The sequence below is a fragment of the Falco rusticolus genome, chromosome 8 (genome assembly GCF_015220075.1).
Source record: "Falco rusticolus isolate bFalRus1 chromosome 8, bFalRus1.pri, whole genome shotgun sequence".
Lineage (NCBI taxonomy): Eukaryota > Metazoa > Chordata > Aves > Falconiformes > Falconidae > Falco > Falco rusticolus.
Window position 1 is genome coordinate 45370828 of NC_051194.1, and position 26949 is coordinate 45397776.

A 26949-nucleotide genomic window follows, 5' to 3' on the forward strand; every position below is an offset into this window, starting at 1 on the left:
TACAGATCCAGGCAAATATTTCTTCCCCTCTTCCCCCCCCCCCCCCCCCCGGCCTTGGATTGTTTTAATTGTGTGATGAGGGATTTTCAGCTTGTGGTCTGCAGGCTGCTGGGTTCTGGCAGCTTTTCCAAATGAATCTGGGAAATGAACCTAAGAAAAGCCTATTGTTACTTGCTGCATAAGGTTCCTCATCTTTACTGGCAAAACTATAGGGGTCCACAAGATAAAGGAGCCTAACACACACACACACCCCTCCCCTTTTGTTTCCCCTGGTTCAGTTCACACTCTGCTGAGTGTCAGTGTTAGCTGCTACAGATTCCAGAGCAATGTTGGAAAAACCTGTCGACAAAACTCTTAACAGTAAGGTTTCTGGCATTGCTTATACTAAACGTATAGCGACTGCTCCACAGCAGTCCTGGGCCTGTGTAATAGAATGGCTCTCTTGTCTTCCTGATACTGATCCAAACTGGGGGAAGGAGGAAGGAGAAGAAAATCAGGAGGTTGCCTTGCTAGAGCTCCTGAATGCTACTTAGTCTGTTCGGTTTCTTCAGTGTTACAGTCAGTGTTCTTGAAATGCTGTCTTTTGTGTTTTGTCTGGCTTTTCTGCTATGAGGTCTGGGGTGGAGAACCTGGATTGCTGCCTGGAAAGCTCTGTGTGACCTTGTGGTAGTACAGACACAGGAGAATCTGCAATAATATTGGACTTCACTGTACCAGAAATTCCTCAGGGGAGGATGCATCTTCCGTTCCCCCAGACAGTCTCCTAGACCAACTGTCATGGAGAAGCTGAAGATTCCTACATCACTGCACAAATTATATTTTTTGTAACATAAGTTAGCTGGGAATACTCTATGTACATTCAGTATTTCCAGGCAAGCTGTTTTGGATTACAGTAATTAAACTTCTCTGGAACAGCAAACATTTTCACACTGTGATTTCCTTAACATACTGCAACAGTCCTTATTAGAAAGAATACAGCCCACAAAGAGTCACTAAAGAGTCAATTAAGCCAGAGAAGATTTTTGGATTATGTCTAAAAAGGAGGTGAGTAGTTGACAGATGGCAGGGACAGAAATTCAGCTGGACAAAGCAATATTTTTAGCGATGATGTGAAAATTAAAGCCAACATTAAAGAGAAATAGGAGAAAGGGGATAAATTACAAAATACATACAATAGGTCCCTTTCCATTTCACAAGGACAGGGCTGGTTCTGTGATATCCCTAAAAGCCAGACATCACAGAATTTACACAGCTTGGGCTGCATACTGAGAGAGCTAAAAAGAGGTCATCTCTTTCAGAAACATACTATGGTGAATTGGGATGTAAAGAGATGTGGTTAGCTAGGGAAAATGCAGGTAGAGTAATTTCACCTTTCCATCAGTCTTGGGTTAATTATTGCAGTTTTCTGTGTGCATTGGTGGAGCAATTTTTTTTCTCAAGTTGCAAGAAAGATTCATTTAGCAACAGAAGCAGCTTTAGAAACGTCTGTCCCTCACTAGTTATCAGGGAGGATGAGCTGAAATTCAGAACAGTAAGATCAAATGTGAACAGGCTTGATTTAAATGATAGCAAGTTAGGCAACTACAAGCTCTGTAGGAAGTTAGGAGGAGGGAAAGAACAAATTTACAAATATGAAATATCTACTATTTTCCAGTGCTGATTATATTTTGTTCAGGTTGACAGGAATTAATACTGTTACTCTTTTACTGTTCTCTGGGGGAATACCTACTGTTCACACAGATGCACATTAACTCAATGTTTGTATTTTATTTACTGATTATTCCCATTGCATTATGGAATTAATGTGAAAAAAAGTGCATATTAATCCATGTTGTTCAGAACTAATAATTTGATTCCAAATACCTTTGTATGTTTTTTATCAATACATTTACTGCCGCTAAGGTATGTGAAGACCTCTGAATTAACTGATTAACTAATACAACAGCTTTGAGCTTCATTTCACACTAGTTAAGTATGTAAGACTACAATTGGATTTTACTGTAAAAGAAAAAGAAAAGTCCTTGCCCTTCACAGACAGTATTTCCCCCTGAATGTATGCTGTTGGACTTTGCTCTTTACTAAATTGGGTGATGATGTCCCCTCACAGCAGGAGGAGGTAATGATGTTAGTGGGTTGTCCTCAGAAGATGCGTGTTATCCCTCGTGACCAGGTCCCTTCTGTTTTGGTTAGATCTGTCCAGTCATGAAGGTTCATTGTGGTTAGCAGAGCTGTGGCAATGCTAACAAGTCACAGGAGCTGTATCTTGTGTTGGAAGCACTAGGAAGAAGGGTGCTACCCTAACAAGACCACAACCCAATTTTGAAAACCACCCAATAGATAAACTGCACAGTCTGAGAGGCTTGGATGAGGCAGCATAGGTAGCAGTCAGCACATCAGCACCCTCCACTTTGACAAGCTTTTTGTAGACATCATGGGAAATAGAAGTTTTAAGGAAGATAAGAAGGTTGTTTTGTGGATACTTGCCAAGAGCAGAATGCTTGTCTTTTCCACTGACGCAAAAATAGGTAAATTAAACAGAAGTGCTTGAATGGTTTTTATGTTTATGACAGAAGACTTAAAGTTGTTCAAGAAAAGAAATGCTTGGCTGAAAGAAGATGTTTATGCTCTTTTAAAAATGTGTTCTGGTCTAGTCATCAGTGTGGGATTTCTTTCCTCTATTTACTTTCACATAATATAGAAACAATAATTTACCTTTTTAAAGAAATATATTCTGTGAAGATGGGAAACCAATACAGATCATTAAAAATCTCCTGTGAAGTAGGATAACAGAAGGTGTTGATGGGGTATTGATAGATTATACCTTCTCAGTTTCATTTTTAGCAAAAATTCGTTTCTGAAAAGGGTGACAGAAAGAAGAGTGAGGACTAGATAGGGCAGCTGGAATCTGAGGCAGATGTGCCGGTCTCCTTCAATGTTTCTTCATTTCATGTACATTCACACAATGCACTGTCCTGAACTTGGAGAATAAGGAATGTGGGATCACCAGAAGAGACACAAAATGAGTTTAAATTAACCTCTCTTCCCCGCTTGCCAGAGGGTTTACCTTGTTGCTGACCTCCCCAGGGAATTCAGGAGGCAACCTTCAATGCCCTCTAGCCCTGCCTCACTTTGATGACTTTTCCTTTCTGTGTTAAAAACCATTATAAAAAGCTTAGAATGAATTTGTAGACACTACACTTCCAGGATTTCAGTTGCAGCGTTCAGCAGTGTTTTTAGTTGCTCGTTCTCATCACTTGTCAGAAATGTGAGTAGTTACTGTCATCCTCATTTTACAGATGGAGAAGCTGAAATACTCAGAGGTGGAATGGCTAGCTGGGGTCACACAATACATAAACTGCTGTCACCCAGGAGACAGGTGCTCTTGCCTCACTTGGGTGGTGTTTTGACTACCCTGAAGTCAAGAGTTTTACCATTGATTTTAATAGGTTCACAATTTCACCCACTAATTCACACTCCATCCAGGTTTTGGCACCCTTATGTTTGGCATGAAACCACTTCGTCTAAAATTTCACCACCTAGTCCTCAGAGGGCAGTTCTGGCATCTGGCTGTAATCAAAGTGCAAGAGAGCCCATCCTGCCTGTCTAGAGGCATGCCTCCTGGGAGGTGGGAGATGTGTGCAGAAGTTATAAAGGTATCTGGAAACAAATTAAATAAAACCTACAGAAGCTCATTAACATTTAACTTCCCTTTAGTTTGCCTTTTGAATAGTTGTGTACCTATAGCATGGGTCAGAGGCAGGTCTTAAAAACCAGTAACCTTGCTGCCTAATATTTACCATACTTTTTCATCTTTATCGTTATAGTTTGTTTCTCAAGAAGTAAATGATTTCAGGTAAACATACTATTAAAACCATGGATACCGAGAAACCAGGAATTCTCATGAGAAACAATGAAAAAAATGCTTCATTCTTTTATAGGTTAACAAAAATGCAGCAGCAGAGAAACCCGTGACAATGCTGGCTTGAGATACCTTATGACAACTGTAGTCATACCTCTGTCAGAATATTGGGAATGCTCACAGCAGAGTTAGCATTTTCTGGCATTTTATTCAGTGCATGCAGTGTAGTTATAGCAGCTGTTTCATTGTAGTGGGGAAGTAGAAAAATGACAGGAAAATAAGACATCATTAGCCATGTTCTCAGGGTTTTTGTGCACTGGTCATAGTCTGTTTCAATATTCTTTTTCCCTTTGACATTCACAGTGAAGTATCATTTTTGGTAATGGCTGAATCATTTTGTGTTAAAAGGATGGACATTTACAGTTTGTCAAATAAACATTGTAGAAGTGTTAATAATGCAATTTCAATTTAACTTTCTAAAATAAATTTGCTACACAGATTGTATTTGAGAATTTAAAGGGACACATTTTCCTGTTTATGCTATTAATACATGTAGATTACTAAAGAAAAGCAATTTTAGAATGTTTTTTAAAATACAGCTTAGTCTTCACATTGTATTACATTTAAAGAATATAGATTTTAAAACAGTCATCATTACTCTGAATATTTTGATAGTAGTCCATTTACTGACAGTATTCAAAGTGTTTTACAAAGGTAGAAATTATTACTATTCCTCTCTCTAAAAAGAGGAAAATGAAACATGGTGTGATTATGTGATTTGCACAAGGTCATGTAGTCAGAAAAAAAAGAATAAAACTGAGCTGTCTTAACTACTGATCCTTTCTACTAGTCTATTTTGCTTAGTTTCGTTAGTTAAATATATGGGTATTTAGATTACAGGTGCTGTAGTTTTATGAAACTCAGAAGATTTTTAAAATGTGATTAATTCCTGTTTCTGTGGATGTTCCTTAATTTTGCGAACAGCCCTGTGACTGTGTGTTCCTCCATTCATACCTTGCCCTGCTTCCCACTTTTGCTGCTCACAGATGTTTCTTAAGAAACTGTATGGTTATCTTTTGTGAGCATGGGTGGTTTGAAAATGCTTTGGTAATACAATTTTAGATTATCTAGACTGGCTACAGGTCCTTTTGATACTTGCATTGTTTGGTAAACATAGATGAAGAGCAGAAACAAGTGCTCTTTCTGAGTAATTTGTCCTTTGTTAATTGCAAAGTGTTGCTAAGTCACCTACAGACTTGCTGTGAGGTCAATCATTGGCAGTTTTGGACTTCTCCAGTTAGGAGATGTGAGCAGGCATTTTGCTCCAGTGCTGTCTCGTGGAGAGTGCTGGGGAGCACAGGCTGGTTCTCTCAGCTGCTAAATACATTTTGAGGAGATAGCAAAGAGGTCACTGAAATGTGTCCAGCATGGTAGTGATGATTGCATTTCTATTTCCACAGTTTTTGTCTTCTAGAGGAGCGTAGTGAGGTCTCCCTGCAGATATGGTGGTCTGGGTTGGACAGAGCTCAGTCCTTGTAACATAGAATCACAGAATTGTTTAGGTTAGAAAAGACCTTTAGCTCATCAAGTCCAAGTGGTAACCCAGCAGTGCCAAACCACTAAACCATGTCCCTAAGTACCACATCTACATGTCTTTTAAATACCTCCAAGGATGGTGACTCCACTACTTCCCTCGGTGTAGAGGAATGAAGGCAGTGGGTTGATTGTCATTGATAATATGCAGCTGTGGCCTTGCCAGTGGGCAAGTGGGTTGATTGACATGGATGATGTCCTGCTAAGTAGTTTAATAGCACTGAGGATTGTGGCAGAGGCGGTAGGATGGAGGAGTAGTGTGGTCTGGCCTCTGGAGGAAGGAGAAACAGCATGGACTAGTAGAATCTGACCAATGGTAAAAGCCTTGTTGCAGCCTACTAGTTTGTGCTGCAACAACTGGTACCCTGTGTGAGGCTGACTGAGTTGGATTGCGACTACAACACCTCGGCAGCCTATTCCAATGCTTGACAACCCTTTTGGTGAAGAAGGTTTTGCTAATATCCAACCTAAACCTCCCCCGGTGCAACTTGAGGCCATTTCCTCTTGTCCTATCACTTGTTACTTGGGGGAAGAGACAGACCCCCACCATGCTACAACCTCCTTTCAAATACTTGTAAACAGAGAGGGTGGGCTGTGTGTGAGTTCAATAGAAATCCCTAAAGCTAATTATATGCCTTTCTTTCATTGTTAAAAGCTCTCCTTCTCCTATGGGACACTATTGTGTAAGGTCTGTGGGAGGCTTATTGGAGGTAGGACAGAGATGATATAGAAAAGTACAAGGAAGAAAGGGATTCATACAAAGGTGAGCAAGGAAAATATTATAGACTGGATTTGGGAAGTAATTGCCTTCTGATGTGATCAAGAGTATTTTTTTCCCCTCATATCTTTCTCTTTCTCATTTTTAAAAGACTTTGGTTGGAAATTAACCTGTATTTCATCACTCTGTCCTGTCTTCTGTAAGAGGGTGGTGGCATGTCCAGACCAGTCTACACTGATTACAAACTGAAAATGTTTGATGTAGTTAGTATGTCATCGGTTACTTCCTCGAGTGTCACAAATAAGCAGCAGATCAGTTTTTGTGTGCTCTGCTAGTGTTCAGTTTGTTCAAGTACAAGCTTAAAAGCATAGAAAACAGCATCTAAGTTTTTTATTCCTTACAATTTTAGTACCACTAACTCCCTTATATTTTGCATTTAATTGCTGTTCTTTGGATTTTCTTTCTTACATGCAGTTTCCCAAATTTTCTGACCTATCCCCTAAATTAGGTTAAAAAACCAAATTTGATTGTTGAAATGTTTGCTTTTATCAGCATAGTAATTGTGAAAGTTAAAAAAAAAAACCAACAAAAAACAAGAACAAATGAAAAAAACCTTCATGACTGCTTTGGATTTGCAAAAAAATTTCAACATGTATATGTTTTATTTGTATTGGTAGATTAGGGGATTCTTGTCCAAGTTCTTTTCACTTGGAAGAGTGTCCACTTCTGCTCAGCTGCCTGCTGGCATGAAAAACCTTTGTATTTTTGGGACTAATTCAAATCAGACTTTTAAGCCTGTTAATGTAATGAGTATCTAAGGGCTTAATGTAAAGTTCTGCTGAGATCCTTTAATGACTGAAAGAGGATGGCCTGCTACGTTGTGCAAGGAAAATCTACCTCTTATAGAGTGTTGGCAACAGCCCTGTTTCTTGTAGGGTGTTTTTTTGTATCTTGCTTGAGGAAATCTACTGTGGGCATCAGAAACTCTTAAGAGTAAGTTGTTTTGCTAAGGTTGCTCAATGATTGAACTGATGATTCTGTTCCCTTAGCTTACAGATGGGAAGTAATTCAAACTACCTAAAATCATGTTTATTAATGCTGCTGTTTGGCATAGGGAAACGGATTTTGTGCCTGTATATTTAGGCTGTAACAGTGTCAATGACAATTCATTTATGCTTCCCCAAGGCAATAGTAGAAATAGTTGATGATCAAAGCAAAATTATGCCACCAGGTATTCAGGAAGATTCCATGTCAACATTCTTTATAACTGAATATGATACTACTGTTTTATAAACTTCACATTTTCACTTTGTCCTGGGATTCTGCCTTGACTTAAGAAGATAATAAGGGCAAAGACTGTTATGTATACATCCCAACCATGAGAAGTCCCTGTGGCAGAGAGTGTGTGCCAAGGTTTCTTGTGGACCATGCAGCCTGGGGGGCTGGTTAGAGGTCATGACTTGGGTTGTTTTCTGATGACAAGCATTGATCAGTGTATCAGCATGTTCTACATAGGGCTACTCCAGAGATCCAGCATAGGCTAACAGAGCACAGAAATTCCTACAATATTGGTTACATTTTCCTTCAAGTTTTGAGAAAAATAGTTTTCAAAGGACCTTTTAATGACAGGATCTTTGGCCAGCTGCTTCTCTGATGTTTTGCAGTAAGCTGCATTCACTAAGTATGTTGTCTTACCTGCAGCATCCTAGCAGAGATTGCTGCAGTCTGCATAGTCACATTCTCTCTCTGCAGATGGAAATAGGACCAATGGTACTGACTTCAGGATACTCTATCCAAGACTACTTTCCACCTGGAAATGCACTCCCACAGCTATACTGTATGCTCAGCTTTCTCTCTGCTATATGGTTATCCTGTAGCACTGGAAATACTGATTCATATTGGGAAAAATCATCTATACAAAGGCTCCTCATCTTTGGAGCTCTTATCTGTGCCTTTGGTCCGAAGTAGCTCAGATAGATGATGTATTACAAAAAAAGGCAACAGTTTGGAAACGGACATACAGATTTGAGAAAGAATCATAAAAGCAGAAGCAGGAGGTATTGTGTGGGAGGGCTGTGGGGACCTTTTCTAATTGTCAGCTGTATCTTACTGACTGGTTATACTTTCACCACTATTGTGGGAATGCTTTTTTGTATGTTTTATTTCCTCCCATGTGAACCAGTTAGGGCATTGATAGCCTTTCAGGAGATGTGTACAAGGATATTCAAGCATGTCTTTCATAAATGACAATCATCAGAAGTCATTTGGAATAGGTAAGAGCTAAAGATGCTCTGCTTCCTGAAATACACTTAAGAGAATCATCAGATGCTATGGGCCTGATTCAAAACCCATTGAGTCAGTTAGGGATTTACCAGTAATTTCAGTGGGATTTGGATTAGGCCCTAAATCACCAATGAGCAGTAAATACTGAGGATGTAAAACAAACAGATCTCTTAGTGATGTGGCTGTTGCTGCTGCCACCTTTCGACTTGTGTGGCTTTTGTCCTTTGTTTCTTCTGGATTCGCTGGCAGTCAGAGGAAAACAGATGTCACTTGCAATTCTTTTCAGTGCCCCAGTCGGAAATAAAGGGATCAACAGTAGTGCACAGGTTTAGCCGATCACCCTGGTAACCTCACATGCCATGCTTAACTCCAGTAAATACCAAAACTTGTTCTCTGTTCAGAGATGAGCTACACTGAGGTCATGGGAAAAACATGATTCATTGGCTTTTGTTTTATTTCATCTTAGTTCTTTGCAATACACATCTCCTACGTTAACATTTGAGAGTAGTAAGTTAGGTCCCCTCCATCGTTTCGTTCTATAGATCCAAACTGCTGTAGATCTAAAGCATTCATTCATATGTAAAGGCTCAGAAGAATCATCCCTTTACAGCTATTTAACAAGGGGAATAGAAAAATGTATTTTTATAAGAGGTGTTCTTGGATTTTATTTAGCAGATTCAAGTGACTTGACAAATGCAGACCTTGTCATTCATTATATTATTTCTTTTTTGGCATATGGCTTGCTCAGTGATGTAAGAAGCACAGAAATAAAGGCAGCCCTTGCCCTATAGTTTGAAATCTAAGGCCTATTTCTCTAGTGATTAAATGTGTGCATATAATTATACACATGAATAGTCCTATTTAAATCTATGGTATTGCTCTCATGCATAAATATTGGAATCTTCAAAGGAATAGAGTCTAAAGTTGTTACTTTACCTGGTTCACCCAGTTTAACTAGGGAGTTTTGTCATTGGCTTCATGAAGCATTTGTTTGAATGATACGAATGTGAATGCATAAATGTTCAGATATGGAGTTTGTCAATGTTAACGCTGAAAGCCATTTTATTACACTTTCTTATAATAATTTTCTGCTTCCCCCTACTAACACCTGCAGCCTTCCTTTCTCTACCCTCCAGACCCATATGCACCTTCTCCCCTACGGGGGCATCAGCATGTCATGTGCACTAGTTGGAAAAGGGCATGAAGTAGCTAAAGCTTCAAAATAATGCTGCTGTATTGCTTTATCTCACGCTGAAGGAGGGCTAAGAGCAGGTATGCTTGATACTGCTGTGGCCAGGAGATGGGTAATAATTTGTAAACTGCTCTAATTGGCTTGCATATTGGGCTGTTCACATGATAACTTTTCCCTTATTCAGAAGTTCTGAAAAATGTGGTTATCAAGTAGCTGTAGTCATACACCTCTGTGCAACATGTGTGTACTTAAGTCACATTAATTCTTCACAGATAGCATAATCTGTTAAGAAGGTAATCAAACATCTTCTCACTCTGCTTTTTTACAGGGTGAGTTAGTTCTAAGTCCTTTCTAAGCATCCCTTAATGGGAGAGCTGAGATTGTAGACTTACAAAACATTTCTTGGACTTCAGTCAAGTTGTGACTGTTATCCTAAGGTACGACCCTTTACAGAATCCTTTTTTTTCTGACGGGAAGTTGTTCCTGGATCACTGTATCTCTTATAAACTAACTGACGTTACATTTCTCCGCCTTTGAAGCATGACTGGCCTTTCTGTAGCAAACTCAGTCCAAGCCCTGTTGCATTGCAGCTCGTCGCTGGTGCAGCCAGAGTTCACTGCATTGGCTTTGAAAGGCTGTAACTTTGAGGGGACTCTCTGCTGGGCATGTCTTTTGGATGGCAACGACATTGTTCGTCAGTAGGAATGACTGCCTTTCTGTCTTGTAGACCAGGTTTGCTGCTCTGGGGCTTGTTCAGGCACCACCTTGTGGTTGAATTAATTTTAGACACGTAAGGGTGTCCTCAAAAATGGCAGGGTGCCACATGGTGAGGCTAAAAGGTATTTCAGGAAAGCCTCTAGTCCACCTCTGAGCCACATGCACGATTCATGATCACTGTGTCACTTCTGACAGATACCTTAGGTATCCTCCCAAGCCTCCAAAGATGGAGGAACCACACCTCCCTGGCAATCTGTGACAGTATTCACTGGCCACACTGTTAGAAAAGCTTCACCGATGCCTAACCTGAACTTCTCTTACAGCAATTTAATCTCTTCCTGGTCTCTGCACGATGGACTAGGTCACTTCTTTCTTCTTTTCAAAGGCCTTTTAAATCCAAAGACTCTTACCACACTTTTGCTAAGACTTGATTTTTCCTTAGCTGAACAACTTCGATTATTTATGTTGTGCTTTCTGATTAGTCTTGTTGCTCTCCTCTAAATTCTGTCCAGTTGGTTTAGATGCTTGTGAGGTGGGCAGGTGAGACACACTGCTTTAGCTTAGATCTTACCAAGGCTGACTGAAGCAGAACTGCATTATGTATCTAATCTGTTACTACGTCTCAGTACAGTATTGGTTGCTTTCACACAAGTATGGCATTGCTTATTCAGTTCTGTTTAATACTATTATAAACCTTATTTCTTTTTTCTATGGAACTGTGCTAAGACACTTGTTCCCTACCCTGTCTTTATACAGCTGATTCTGCCGCTTCAGAAAAGTAGTCAGCACTACCTGTGTTGCATAACAGCATCACAATTTTTTCAGACCAATGTCAAAACTGTATCAAACTCTAAACTTATTCCCCAAATGTACATGCAGTCTCTCCAGTCCTGAATTCTCCTGCAGAACCAATCAGTGTATGTTCTACTTCATCCTGTGTTAATATTTAATATTATCAGATGTGATATATTCTTGAGAATGCTGCTCAGGACAGACCTCTGGTATGACTGCCAGTTTGACTAAGCTTCACTGGTAATGGCTTTCAAAATACAGTTTTCTAGCTGACTTTGCACCTGTTTTAAAAGAATTTAATCTGCCCTTTGCAGGAAAGAATATCTTATGAGACAGTGCCAAAGTTTTACTGAAGCAAAGGGTTGAAAATCTACTGTTTCTTCCCTAATTGATCAATGTTGCTGCCCGGTCACGGAAAGAAATGAGATGTGTGGCATGATTTGTTCTTGATTAATACATGTCACGTGATTCATCTCCCTGTTCTTTTCCAGGTGCTTACAAATGGACTTTTTTCTGGGCAGACAACTTAAGCTGACATTTTTCAGCTCCTCCTTTTCCCTTATTTCTGTCTTCAGCTGCCTTCCTTAGGCCCCAGGAGCTGTCAGAGGTGGCTGCTGACCACCTTTTAGTTTCTTCAAGCTACTCAAGTTTCCTGCATGAAATTCTACAAACCCAGCCAATCTGGAAATAGCTAATTTATGTAATCTTTTCTCAATCATTCTTTTGGTTTTTTCAGGCTGAGGTTTTACTCCTGTCATTCTACTACTTAGCCATGTGTCTGCCACTGATCTTTCTAATGAACACTGATAAAAAATAAATCAACTGCTTCTGGCCTTCTTGAATTGTCTGTCAATAGATTTCCTTCTGTTGAACAGTAGATCAATGCTTTTTATTTTCTTTGCTTTACTGCTAAAGTACTTGTGGAATATTTTTGTACCTCTTGACATTTCTTGGTAGATCTGTCTCATTTTATACCTTTGATTTTCTAATTCTGTCATTTGTTACTCAATTTATTTTTTTATACTTTCCTTTTGTAAACCCCCTAGTTTCTGCTTTCTGTGCATTTCCTTCTTGTATTTCAATGAAAAGCTCTTTCATTAGCTGAGCCTTTACTACACCTTCTAGCTCTGTACTAGTATATATTGTATGTGTGGTTAGTATTGTTTCTTTAAGTAACTGCAAGCTCTCTTCAACTCTTTTTACCATACACTTGCTCCCCCATGACCTGCTCTAGGAATTTAGCTATCAGTATTCTGGTTTTATGGAATTTTTTTCTTCCTAGACCATTGTTTCCACTTTGATGTTCTTACTTCCTTCTGTAAAGTTCTGACACGGGACCATTTCATGATCACCTTCACCCAAGTTACATTCTGTCTTTGCACCTGATCCTTCTGTATTGGTCAGGATCAAATGTAGGTGAACAAGCCTTCCTGCTGCTTTCTGCAGATTCTTGTGCTGCACCTTAGCTTTCACCTTGGGTTTTTTCTGTACTTTTGGGTTGAATCAGATTTCCTCTAAATGCTCTCTTTTCTTTTCTTTTTTTTTTTTTTTTATTAGGATGGGAGGTTTATTGACAAATCTTCATCTATATTAATTTTTTCCCCTACTACTTTTATGCATTTTTGTTGCAGCTTAACGAAAACTCTTAATGAACAAAAATGTGTATTCATTTTCACTAGTCTATTGCTGTAAAAGTTTCTTATGTTTTGTCTTACACATTGTACATCTCCTTTCAAGTGTATTCTTAACTAGAAATAAAATCTGGAAGCTAGATTGAGTATATTGTGCTTTACTGATTTTAAAAAAATAATCTTTTAAGAGCATAGAATTTTAAAATGATTTTCATAGTGACTTAAATGCCAATTTAGCCAACCATTTAAGTATATATTTACCTTCAGTCTCATAGAGCTTGATGAGGACTTGAAATCCTTTAAAAAGAAATTGGAAGGAAAACTTATTACTACTCAGAGCGATATCTCTGACTTCATTGTTTATTTATATAGTTGTTTGAAACTGTTATTCAGTGGGTTTCTTTGCATTAGAGGCATCTTTCAAAAGATTATTGCTATTCATAGCATGCTTTAACTGCAAATGTAGACTGTCTAAATCATGTTCCACATAGTACCAGGAACCAAGAAACATTGAGAGATGTTCTACGGCTGTTCTGGTGGGACAGAAATATTTGTAATTTAAATGAGTCTTTGAAAAGTTGTTGACTTATCAATGAGAAAAATCAGGAATCCCAGTTTAATTGTATGGATTTGCCTTTTTAGAGACTTCTTGTAAGGTAGGAGTGGAAATGAAAAACCATTTGCATTACTTTCCATATACAGGCTTCTCCATTAAGATTATCTTATCTTTATTGATTTTTGTTATGTGCTTCCCTCATTCTCCCCTTCCTGTCTGACCTATAGTCTCCTGGTGCATTTGTAGCTCCTAGCACTATTTGATTACTAGAAGGTCTTTATCACATCATTAAAGCCCTGTGGGAGCTAACAAACAGATGTCCAGCTTAAGAAAGCTGATACCCGTCAACCCAGCCGTACATGGCGTGTGTCTCACCACACACATACTTCTGACCCGGTGTCCTGCCCTTGCTGTGTGGATTAAGGGACCCGTGGCTGCCACGGGCCGAGGTGCAAGGTCTTGCCTTGGTGGGAAACCTCTGTGTTTGGCATGATCTGCCTTCTCGGCAAGCGCAGAATCCCAGCCAAATCCAGCCCTTGTGTCATGTCTCCTGGCATTTCTCACTAGAAGTAAATTTGGTCCATGCTGTTAACTACCAGTCCCAACAAAGCAAAACATCTTCTCATCATCCTGAGGTAGCAGCTGAACTGCTGAACAGTTTTGCTCTCCTTTGTCTCCATTTATACTGTCCTTTAACCCTTTACTTTCCTTTCTCCTCTGGGTTGTGCTATATGCTTCCTGTCTCCTTTCACGTGTTTATTACATGCCTGTTTTCCCACTTCTTTTATCCTCCTTCCCTGCTTCTCTCTTGTAGCCCCGATAGTCTTACCTTTCACTTTTCCCTTTGCAGAATCCAGTCACCGCCTTTACGTTTTGCTTTTTCCTTCACCAGCCCCTTTGTGAAAGTCCTTACCCAGGTCTCTGCGAGTGGCCTGCATGCTCTTGCATTTCAGAGGGTGGCTATAAGAGGGTTGCCAGCTAGGCCTTACCATAGTTTAGAAGAGACAGATAGTGGGGCCAGAGCTTTTCTTTATTGCGGTTTCTTGTGCTATGCTGTAAGGGAGAAGAGAGCTGAGCAGGAAAAGGTGCTGAAGGAGGAGAGATTTTCGGGGGGGGGGGGGGCTGAATGGCGGAGGCAGCCACCTGCAGAGGAATGCTTTCATGCCCATTGTGGGTCAAAACCAGCAAGGAGAAGAGCTAGCTATGCCTGCGTAGCTTCAGATCTGGTGTGATGTTTGGCCACTGCACACTTCATTAGTACTTCAGAAAGTTTAACACGCATTTGTTATTCATCTTCACATGTCATGTCACTGTTTGAATTTGCTGAGCTTTAAGAGCAAAGTTTATCTCCAGGATGTCTTCAGAGAGCTTTTTCTACTCGCGTGCCCTGGGCAGAACTTGGACTTACGTGTCATTCTTTGTTTTAACAGCTTCTTTGTTCAGTTTTTTATTTCAGTCTTTATTTTATTTTACCGTTCAACCTTTAAAAATGTATTTCATTTAATTTCATTTTATTTTTCAGACACCTCTTATTGAACCTCACATCCCACAACGTCCTACTAAAACCATTACACAGGTAATAGGACATAGGTGTGCTGTAGAGCCAGGCTGCTGCTAGACAAATGGAAATAACTCCTATTTCCAACATTGTGATGTGTATCAGCTGAAGTAAGGCTTTCTGTTAGATGTGATAAGTATATGAGGCTTAAAATCCTGAATAAATACTACATCGCTCTGCAAAAGTAAGCATCTGTGCAAGGACTTTTACCTTAGGGAAAAGAGAACTTGTGGGGGTTTTTTGCAGAAAGCAGTATAGAGATTGCAGAAAGTTTAAAATCTGTGTCTTGGTCCCTTTTTTTTTCTCCATGATCACCAAGGTTCCTTCAGAAAAGATCCTCAGAGCTGGAAAGATTTTGCGGAATACAATTCTGTCCCGAGCACCTCACATGATAAGGGATCGTAAATACCATCTGAAGACTTACAGGTGTGTGAGCTGATTGTATAGAGGTCTCTGAATTTTTATGCCTGCCATCCTCTGATTTGTGATTTATGCCTTGCCATACTCGCAGGTCTCAAAAGGTCTGAAATTATTCTGTGATGCTATTTGAGTCTGGATGTTATGCAGTCTTTAATGGGCCTGGTAAATCTTTTCTCAAGTAATTTGACTGGAAATTGAGTCCATGATTGTGAACAGAGCGTTCACATTCAAAAACTCTTCCAAAGTTAATAGCATAGTTAGCTGGAATATTCTGTGCAATACCAAGTTAAAATGTAGATTCTGTTCTCTTTGTATAACAGTAAGAGATAATGGGAAAGTTCATTAATATATTACGTTACTGTACTGATTGCCACAGCAGTGTTGTTCAGCGTCGAGTTCTGAAAATTCAGCTGGTGAGAAACATTCCTTATGTAGGTTTTCTCCTCTATTTAAAATTATATTTGCTCAGTGTATTGCCAGGCTTTCTTATCTTCCTGCTGGTGGCAGCACTGCCTTGCTGAAATGAGATAACAATGGCACTTGTAGAATAGTAATATGACTTCAAAGAGTCAGAATCTATGTTGGCTTAAGAAACAATCAATTTGTTTTAGTCTCTACTGTTTAAATCAAATATCTAATGCATTATTTAGAGTATATTTAAATAAAAATTGGTTTAAAATCTCTGAGTATGTCTTTTTCTAAATAGTCAATCAAAATGTTGGTGATCTGCTTTTGAGATAAGTGCATTGATTTTCCATATTTCAGTCCAAAATGTGTTTGGAGTTTGTGAGTTAATCTGAGAATATATCATGATATGCCATTGCTCATTGTTCCAGAAGAATAAAAGAGCATGTATGATAAATGAAGACCGGTGCTGGTCTTATCTTATCTTTTATCTTATACATAATTGGGAAAAACTCTTACTGTTCTCTCTTTGATTTTTTTTTAAATATGAAAGGCCAAAATTTAGATTGGGTCCAGGTGAGAGAAAGTTTTGTCATCAAAATGGGATTTTAATTGGAAGAGCATTATTTCAGCTCAATTTCAGCAATTTCAGTATTACCTATTTCCTTAGTCTCCGAAAGTGATGCATGAATTGTGAGCCACGAGAGCCTGTCTAGAAGGACTAGCCAGCTTCCTCTCTGTTCTGCGTGTGATCAGTTACAGATTTGTATGGATTTGATCCCATTGCTTATTTGCTTCTGTTCTGCTGAGTATGACAAAAAATTTTATTTAGTTGACCATGTGGCTTTTTGGTTTTTTCCCCCCTCTTTGGGCATTCTCCAGACCTTGAGGCCTGTTGTTGTCTGCCTGTGGGTCATTCAGGAGCTGCGAGGTGACCAGCACCTACCATGACAGAGCCTCAGAAATGCTGTAGACAAACCAGTAGTCCCCAGATACAGTGTGGGCAGAGTTTGATTACAAATGGAGGAACACCCTCATAACACCCACTCTTCCCGTGGAGGCTGTTCTCATTGGCAAAGCTTTTACAGTGTTAGATGATTGTTTTAACACAGGATTCTGAAGAGCGTGTGGCTTTTGCTTTCCCATGGTATACGGAGAAGGTTTTCTTTGAAATCTAGGTTGGAGGTTATTGCACTGGTGCAACAGGTCTTATACCAGGTGCCACAGGCTCAATCTGATCCCCTGAACTTTGCATTTCCCAAAACACTTGTTATTCTGTTGAGGTGATCCTCTCAAAACTGAACACCTTCACTGGTATTTTAAGCATGTACGCATAGATGGTGGTATTGTGTTTTCCACAGCGAGATTTGACTAAGGTTAGACAGAGTTTAAGGTATCATTGTTCTTGGCAGACAGCGTGTGATCGCTCTCTGGCTAGCTGCCTTTTCATTTCTATCTATTCATTTGTCCTTCAGGCAGTGCTGTGTGGGGACGGAACTAGTTGACTGGATGATGCAGCAAAGTCCTTGTGTCCATTCACGAACCCAGGCTGTTGGCATGTGGCAAGTATTGCTGGAAGAAGGTGTTCTTAACCATGGTAAGATAGAGAAAATCAGCATCTTTACTAAAACATGGGCAACGTGTGACATCAGTGCCTCTCTAGATCTCTTTCATGAAAAACAAAGGGATCATGAGCCCAAAAGAAATGCTGCAGAACAGCTTGTTCGTTCGTAAATGCAGGTGCAACACACAGACAGTATTCCATGAATCTTGCTACCAATATACCTTTTTAACTTATGAGAATATTGAAAAGTAAACAAACAATTTATAATGATAACTCTGATACTTAGGAGTACACTGACTTGTTCATATATTGCAAGAGCTGGATAGCACTCAGGCCAAAACCAAAAGATGTATTACCATACACAAAACTGATCTTCATCAAAGATCTGCAGCATTTGGAAGTGAATGTGAGCACTTGTACTCGGATCCATAATTTTGGAATGATTTTTAGTGGATTTGGAATGGTTCCCAAATTCAGCACTCCAAATATTCCAGTGCAGATATCTGGGATTTTGTTAGTTTTCTGACTGTATTTTACATTGATTTTCAGTTTTCATTTGGCAGGATTTACTCAGTAACAGGATATTATAGCCCTCAAAAGGGTAGCTTTCTAAAGCAATATTCATATTTGAAGCTGTGCATGTACAGTTTTATTAAATTCAAAAGAGCTCCTCTATTACAGTACACTTCCTTTTATCCTCTGTTGTGCTTCCCACATCCCAGAGAGGAATTTCCATGCTGAGAAGACAGATTGTTTCCACCGCTTCCTTACCCTAAGGGCTTTAGCTTTAATTCCTGCCAGATATTCCCTTGAACTCCGAGTTGCAAGCTGCATCATAGTATCCAACACAACATCACTCTGACTTGCTTGGAAGACCAAGGGCTTGTCCTTTACCATATCATAGCCTCTTTTTAGATAAAGTTCTTCTCTTGGCTGTCTTTCAGTTCAGTTCTTCCACCACGACACAGGTCGATGAACTTGCCCCTGGGATTATATCCTGATGATGTACATTTCTGGTACATCAGAAAGAGTTTAAATGCTTTTGTTACCTTTTAGCCCAGTCTGAAACATGTAGGGTAAGGTGTTCGTGCTAGGGAACACCTCTTAGAAATTGATGATGTAACCATTTCCCCAGTGTGAATTATTTGCTTAAATAAAATGGTTTGAAACAAAACCAGATCTAATAAGAAAAAAACACACGCATGTATGTATACATGTATGCATGTTGTGTATATGCACACATACATATGTTGTAGAGAATAAGATCTGTCCCAGCTGAAATCGGGACACGCACAACACACATATATAGAAGCCTTTTAGAAAGCATTTGTAGTACACAATTTAAAAGTGTACCCTTCAAGCTACATAATTTGGATATATGTGAGAAATGAAGGTGTTTCATAATCTTGCAATTTCTCTGTAGCTTTCTTCCCTTCTTAACTAATAAAACTGTGATATATATGATGCTACACAAATTTCTACAAGGTTAAATTTAATGAGGAGAGCTTAGTGTCTCATATGTTGTGTTGTTCTCAGTGGACCAGGAACACCACTTTCAAGACAAATACTTGTTTTACCGATTTTTGGATGATGAGCGGGAAGATGCCCCTTTACCAACTGAGGAAGAGAAAAAGGAGTGTGATGAGGAGCTGCAGGATACTATGCTGCTTCTGTCTCAGATTGGGCCAGATGCTCACATGAGGATGATTCTTAGAAAACCGTAAGCACATTAATGAGTTAATATTATACATGAGCCTTCCTTGTGACATGGAAACAAGGTAAATCTACATTTATTGTCAGGCATCTTTTAGCCAGTTATTTCACTTCAGTGCCAGTTTGTTCGGTCTCTGAAGTTTTTAAGTCCGTATTAAGTCATTTCCAGTCCTTATTAATGCTTATAAGTTGAACTGTGTGTTGAGAATCACCATCAAAGGCTTTGAATGCCATCATACTCACCTTGAGGAAAATGCTACATTATGATTTTTTATCTTGTTTCTGAGCCTCCCCAAAAGTAAGTTGTAGGTAACAGAAGAGTCCTGCTCTGTTAACACTTTCTGTGTAGATGTGCCATTCAATTAACTATGCTGCTTTCAGTTATTGTGAGTAGAGTGGTAGGGTGGCAGCAGGCACCTTTCAAGTACAATTGTCAGTGGCAGGCATTAATTAGATTTATTCTTGATAGAACTTAATTGAATTAAGACAGGCTGGACGTGGCCTGTTGCGGTTTGCTGGCAAGGTGTGAAATGTGGATCTGTGGGTTTATTTATCCATTTTTATTGTTATAAAATCAACACATGCTCTCTGTACCTAGGCCACAGAGGATATCTGCCTAACCTTTTCATAGCTATCAGATCATGTCCTTTCACACATCGGTGGGCTAACCATCCTTTCAACAATATATTCTGGTCACACTGAAAACTGCGCTAAAGGCCTTTTTTATAGGCAGCTTTATAGTGACTTCAAAGCAACCAGTATAAACTCTGTTTGACCCTCCATTGAAGGCAACCTCTTCATTATGCAGGTAGTGTTTAAGGGCCACTGAGGACACATTTTACTGCTAATTAAGCACACTGAGAGTAATGAATTACTTAAACTCATCTCACTGAAGATTTACTTGTAAGGGTCAAATCAAGAAAGATACATACACAAAGCAGGATTCTGCTCCTTTGAGGCCATTGGAAAAGTTTGTCTTTGCTGTACGATAGAAGTGGGCTCTGCCTACATGAGAAACTTTTTTATACTAAAAATGTTTTGAATCTGCTTAACACAAGTGCTTGCTCCTGTTCTATTCCTGTCTTTATCCTTCCCCCGCTCCTTTCTTGTCTCTGTGTTGTCTGTTTAGATTGTAAGCTCATTTAGATGGCATTTTTCCAAAACCTGATAAAAGCATCTAGTTTCAAAAGTGTCATCAGATACTTGTGCCTTTAAAAATAGGTATCACTGCCATGCAGCAATAGTTTTAAAAGTATAAATTCTCTTTCCTCTGTTTAATAGATGCCTAGTCAAACACAACCAAAGGATCACTCACTCCCTGTCACAGAAAATACATAGACAAATCAGACTGGGAGCATGGTGATTCCATAAACCCTTATGGTGTCAGGGAAGCGAGTGAGGTGTTTTCCCCTCACATAGACGTCCTGTGCATTCTCGACTGGGGAGCAGAAGGGTTTCCTGCACCCGTGAGCAGACACCTTTACCTCAGACTGACTGAGCAGGCTGGCTCTTGGAGAATTGCCCCCTTAGGTTATCCTGGGTTTTGGCTGCCTACTACGTTTGTTTTCCATCATAACTTTCAGAGCAGACAGTGTAAGTTTACCCTGGCAGGATCGATGTTGATTATCATCCACACTCCTTGCAGACAGCTGAAAGACTGGAATGATGCTGTGGAAAGTACTGCTTTCCCCTCTGTGTTGTCACTTGCATAGCATCATCTGAAAGAATATTCATAGGAGCTTTTTCATGCAATATAGTGAGGGGAAAGAGGTTTTCTCAAGACTGACAGCTATCTGACATCTTTCCCTATCCGTGTCCCTGAAAGTGCTTATTTTTGCTGCCCTTTGCTCATGGAAGCAAGCCTGTACTGCCAGGCACTGTATTATCTACCGTTCTAGTATTCAGTTTACATACGTTATGATTTTTTTAGTTGAAAATCCACCCTGGGCTGAGCTGTGCCAAAGCTGTTAAAATCTCCATGAATCCTCAGAGTCCTGCTAGTTTTGAGTAGACATGGTTACAGCTGCCAGAAGTTCAAGGAACTGTCAGGGCTTCAGAGATGGTGGCTCTAGCTGACCTGAACAGGACCCACAATTTTCAAACCAACACAGCTGCATTTTATAATAGTCACCATTTCCAGAGAGGTTGCAGAACTCAGATAATTACCCTGAAAGAAATAAGACAATATTCTTTGATGAGAAGATTACTTTGAGAATTTGATTGTATAATGAAGCTGTTGCTTTGAAAGGTACTTTCTATTGTTCAAAATCTGAAAATCTCTAGCAAAAAGTGTCACTTGTTTTGACAGCAGACTTAAAAAATTCTCTGTTTATTACATTAACTGCAGCATTTTAACTGTCAAACTGTGAAAGAATGTTCTATAGTTTAAAAAACAGAATAGAGCTCAGGGAAATTTTTGGCAGGCTCTTGTTGCTATTGGGTGTTTTTTTTTTCTTTGGAAACACATACACTGAATGTGAAAATAGCTTTTTGTGAAGTAGCAAACAGCTCTCTGCTCCTTTTAATGCCTGGAGCGCAGTGCAGACCTTGAACAAGTCCCTAGAAAAATTATTATAGAATTAACACAGCTCTTCCTTACAAGTATTTCTGTCCTTCAGTATGAAAATACATCATGAAAACATTTTAATAGATATTTTTATTTGATTTTAATGGTGTTCAGATATAGGTAACTTGATGGTAAACCCTAATTAAATAGGTTGCTATAATACATAGCTAAACATAATAACAGGAGTCTTTAAAGGGAGAATGATATTCATCAGACAACAGTATTTAACTCAGACGATATTATGGATTATATTCTTTTTTTTAATACTCTAGGCTACAGTAAGTTAGCAGTATGACTGAAATAATAAATCTGTGTTATATATTCTTGGTGACTTCACTCAGCAAATTTTTTTCACAGTACAAAGACTGATATTACATGTGACCAGTAATCAAATTTTAGTGTCATTTGCAGAAGTAAGCTGGACAGGATGCTAGGGAGAGGAAGTGAAAACAAATCTAAACATGGCGAACAGCACAAAATACATACATAATCAAATAACAGTTATTGCTAAGAATCTATAGCTTTTTGAAGGTCTTGTAAAAATTAAGCAAGATATATTTATTCTCTTGTTCTTAAATTTTTTTATTTAAATATTCTACCCAGCTGTTAATGGTAAGAACCACACTGGATTTCTCCATAAAGACTGTATTAAGTTCCATAGTCCTTGATGGAGTTTCCTGCCAACAACATTTAATAAACCAAGTGTTATTCCTGGGACAGGAAATACAAATTATTTTTCCACATATCAGTTCACTTACATTGATGGGTACTATATGTGGTAAATGGTATTTATAGAGTTAATCAAGGAGCAGTGATTCAAGTACAAAGATTCTGTAATTAGCTTCCATGCTAGAGTAAGTGACCATGCATTCACTTTATCACTTTCACACTCAGAGGCAGGTAGTGGGTAAAATTATTAATGTCTCCTATATATTCTTTGTGGTACTTGAAAACAAAATTTGTATTCCGGAAATATATGCTTATTTGACATATAATCACAATGTCATGGGGTCTCTGATCTTTTGGCTTGTTCTTATTATTTGAGAATTTTCTGTTTAGCTGTGTAATAAAAATAATCAATAATATTGCTTGTATGTACATGGTTTGTCAATGGCAAAGTGCTATGTTATTGTCAACATCCTAGTCACAGAGAAGCTCAATGTCTCTGACCTTGATAAATTCTCCAAACACTGAACAGTTTTTATTGATCACTTAATATCACCTGAGTTCTGCTGTTCATTAATGTGTAGCCTCATTCTCTACCTATTCCATTTATTATCCTGTCTCTAACCAGCTATTGCTGTTAGAGTGTGTCCCCTGCAGAAACTAGGTCTTTACACAGCAGGATCCTAGAAATCAACATCAGTGGGTCACCACACAGGTTTTACGGAAGCAGTGATGCCTAATATCTCTCCATGTGACATCTGCAGGCACGGTAGTAAAGACTGGGTACGTCCACTATAGATCATCTCTCCTCCCAATGTGCTAACACAGGAGGCAAGTGAACATACCAAAAGAAGAGTGTACCCTTTTGTCTTGATAGAATTTGACGTATTAAGACATGATCCTTTTTATTTTAATTTCATGTAGAAATTTGTTAATTTTTTACACTGTTTTCCGTTTTCCAAAACATGCTGGCTTTGCAAGCATGTAATAGAGTTAATTTTTTTACTTGCTATGGGAAGTATTATTTGTTAAAATCCTTACCTTGTGTTTCTTAAATCTCCAGTGAAAGGTAGCCAGTGCTGGCTTAGCTTTATTCTGCACTTAATTAAGCTGCTACTGCCCCACATAAATCACTAGGAATGGCAGCCTTATAATTTCAAGCCAAATTTAGAAATAGTAAAGAGTTTTTTGAGTCACTAGAGGGCACAGCAGTACCAAACCACTTTCTGTTTCTCCCTTAACTGTATGAGAAAAGAATAGTTTCATCGAATTTTTATTTTTTTTCTAAATTGGATTTTAATTTGGGGAATAATAAATGCATGTCATTGGTAAGTGAAGAATGGATGAAAAGTACAGCTTGCTTAGCAGAGATGTTGGTTGTCCTTATGTTTTCTATGACTTCTTCAGTACTTCTGAAAATCTCCGTCAAGCTTCTTCTGTAAGAAGATGCAATATAACTGCAGAGTGGCATGATTGCTGGGTGCTTTCTCTACCTCACACATGATTAGGTGATTAGGCAGAAAACCTACAGAGCACTATATTTCTTTATATGACTTCCCTGATTCTCTAGATACTAGAATGTCCTGTAATGTTGACATTTTAGGAGGAAAACTTCTGTCAGAAAGGTTCATTGCAACATTTTTTTAGGACTGTCCAAAGATTCAACTGTGCTGTTAATTCTTTTGACACCACATGTTGCAGACAGCAGGATTTGGAACTGTGCACTAGCCTGCTCTTAATGTTGGCATGGAAACCTTCTCCTTTGAAACTCCTGCCCCTGGACTGGACTTCCTGTACCCCATTTCCTCATATCTTAAATGTATCCTTTCTCCCTGCTTATGACTAGATTGCTCTTTTCTTCTGTTCTTGGCCCATGGATTTAATTATTTATATTATTCTTTTCACAAATGTAAACCACATTGTTTGAAAGGACTTAGTCCTATAAAAGTAACTTGGGATAATGCTTTAAAGGATTTTTTTTCCTCTGTGTGTGTGTACGTAACTCCAATGCACTGCCTGAAATTATATCACAGGAGAATTTGTCCTTTTAGAAAGTAGGATTGTATTAGACACTTCAACCGAAGAGGATCTTGTCTGTGGGCAAAAGATCAGGAGTTACTCAAGCTCCTACAAATCCTTCTCATAGGTACCGTTTATTAGATCCTCCAAAGCATCTCTGGCACATGGTAGTCCTCAGAGTATTTATGTCCTTTTTTAGCAATCAGAAATTTTTGCAGTGCATAGACTACAAAAATGCAATTATTGCAGTCACAGTGAAATGTATAAATTCCTCATTCCTTGTTGTGCTATAGGATTATTCCTTCATCAATGTATGCTTTTTATTAATGGCAGCTTCTTGTATTTTTCAGTGAGAGAAGTTGAAACTACTGAGTGGTTCTGATTTACCTTTGTGGCTAAACAACAGCACTCAGCATTAACTCTGCAGCAGTCATTTACTGTCCTCCAAGATGCACTGCTGCCTCTCCCAATTTGTTCAGCAGAAATGCACGCACTCCTTTATAAACCACTACTCTCCCAATTTGTTCAGCAGAAATGCACGCACTCCTTTATAAACCACTACTCTCCCAATTTGTTCAGCAGAAATGCACGCACTCCTTTATAAACCACTACTACGGTCTGTTTGCTACAACTAATTAGCGGCACATGCAAAGAAGAGTGCAGGTCCCACACTCAGGAGTCCTTTTGAAAGGAACAGATCTTTATGTACCATTTCTGATTTATCTGACCATTTTACATATAGAACACTTGATTTCATCTGGAAAGCTGCCTAATCAGGATCTCTCTAAAGTGGTTGCCATGGCTGCTGCTCGGTGTCATTCAGGTGGTTTCGTAGTGCTTCCATCCTTTGTGTGTTTCAGTCCTCCGGCCAGAACCATTGTTTAGTCCCTGTTTATTGACAATGTACCCTTCATTAGACAGTACAACAGCATTTTGTGTTGTTTTGTACTTCTCTGATTTTGGGCATTTATTGCATTTTGCTGTCCTTTTATCTTCTCTGTATAGGCCTGGACAGAGAACTGTAGATGACTTAGAATTTATATATGAGGAACTTCTTCACATTAAGGCCTTATCTCATCTTTCTACCACAGTAAGTATTCTTAAAAATATAACTCATTGCCAAAAGGGACGTTGAATTTTGGCTTCTGATGCTTTACTAGAATTGGAGTGCCTATAACCCTTTCCATTTATACTTGCCATGCAAAGAAGTTATTTCCACCTGTGAGGACTGCCCAAGCACTATGCAGATTTAGGTTGTCTTTTGGATTTCAGATATAATTCTTTTCATGTTTCTGCACAGCTGCTACCTCGCCCACTTGGCGCAGATGCTCCCATCTGGGTCCATATCTGAGTTTAAATTAAGATGCATGCAATCTGACCTGACACCTGGGAATGTGGTGCTCCTGAATTTTGCAGAATAGATGTCTGATTTCTGAACTGTAAGAAGTCTTGGCTTGGACCAGTTAGGAGGGGGAATTACACAGTGCAGAAAGGTGTACAGTGTAATGCTGGCTGGTTAGTTTGGTCGTTGAGTGAAGGAAGCCTCATCAGACACCTTCTCTCTGAGTGGGCAAGAGCAATGTAGAGAACCAAGAATAGATGAAATGGAGAAAATGCCTTGGAGGAGAGAAGGTAAATGTTTAAAGTCTCACCATCACTGACACACTGTGTAGGTAACTGAAGCAAGCTAAATAGCCCTTGGTAGCAGCAAGATGCGGGTGCTTTCAGAAAAAGGAAGCCAGTCAGAAAGTAGATTTATGTTTGGCAATAGCTCCTTTGGAAGCTCTTGATATTTTCAGTAATTCTCAGCTAACTTGGACAGATGCAGCTAATAATGAAGCTACAGAAGTATTACAGAAAGATAGTGCGCCGTGCAAACATACAACACCTGAGCAATGTTTTTTGAAAAGACTATGTATCCAGATTTAGTAACTGAGCTAAGAGGGAACAGCTAGACAAAATCCTTAAGCATCTCCGGGATGCAGAAAGTATTTAAAGAAAGACTTCTGTAACATCCAGAAATCACACTTTTCAAATCAAACAAAAGAAACTACCCAAGGTAGAGAGATACTGAGAGGGTGTGGGAAACACTCAATACTACAGACATAACCCAGAACAAAAAACCTGAAACATGGAATGTTTCCAGCTCAGAAGAAATTCAGACTTAGTCAGAATCCACAGCAGATAGCATATAGAACAAAAATGGCAAATGATACAAACTGCAAGAAGTACTTGGCATTTTGAAGAAGTGCAATTAATTCTATGTTTAGTAGGAATTTGGAAATGCCAGCATATTACATGCAGCATGAACTAAAGCAGAAGACAGAAACCATGACTAGTCTAGAGGAAGCCTTCAGAGGAGCAACAAACAGCATTGCTTCTATGAACCATAAGATTAATGGTCAATCAACTTGGAAGCAAATGGAATGTATATTCATTTTAAGCAAGCTGTAATTCCTAAAGTATTAAGTTTTCTAGATATGCCACAAGCAGCGGGAAGTAAAATGGATAAAACTCAAGTCACATGGTGGTGAACCCTGCTAGAGAAGCCTGTGAAGTTAATATATGAATGAAAAACAATTACATAATACAGTGTTAAAAACGAAATTCTTGGCTTCATCAAGAGGATTCATACACTGAAGAGGCAAATGACTGAAACAACTGTGAAGACATCTCAGGACGTACAAGGACAGGAAC

At 39.0% G+C, this 26949-nt stretch overlaps 1 protein-coding gene across 8 annotated transcripts in view; it reads left to right on the forward strand.

Moving 5' to 3' along the window:
• RAPGEF4 (Rap guanine nucleotide exchange factor 4) overlaps window positions 1-26949 on the forward strand; it is a 158729-nt gene that overhangs the window by 86012 nt on the left and 45768 nt on the right. For 7 of the 8 annotated variants that reach the window (XM_037397426.1, XM_037397424.1, XM_037397428.1 and 4 more), the window contains 5 exons: window positions 14864-14917; window positions 15219-15325; window positions 17200-17321; window positions 18825-19008; window positions 25258-25342. In XM_037397426.1, the coding sequence (XP_037253323.1) occupies window positions 14864-14917; window positions 15219-15325; window positions 17200-17321; window positions 18825-19008; window positions 25258-25342 (552 nt within the window). The remainder of the gene's footprint in view (window positions 1-14863; window positions 14918-15218; window positions 15326-17199; window positions 17322-18824; window positions 19009-25257; window positions 25343-26949) is intronic. The other variant, XM_037397425.1, reaches the window with a different exon arrangement.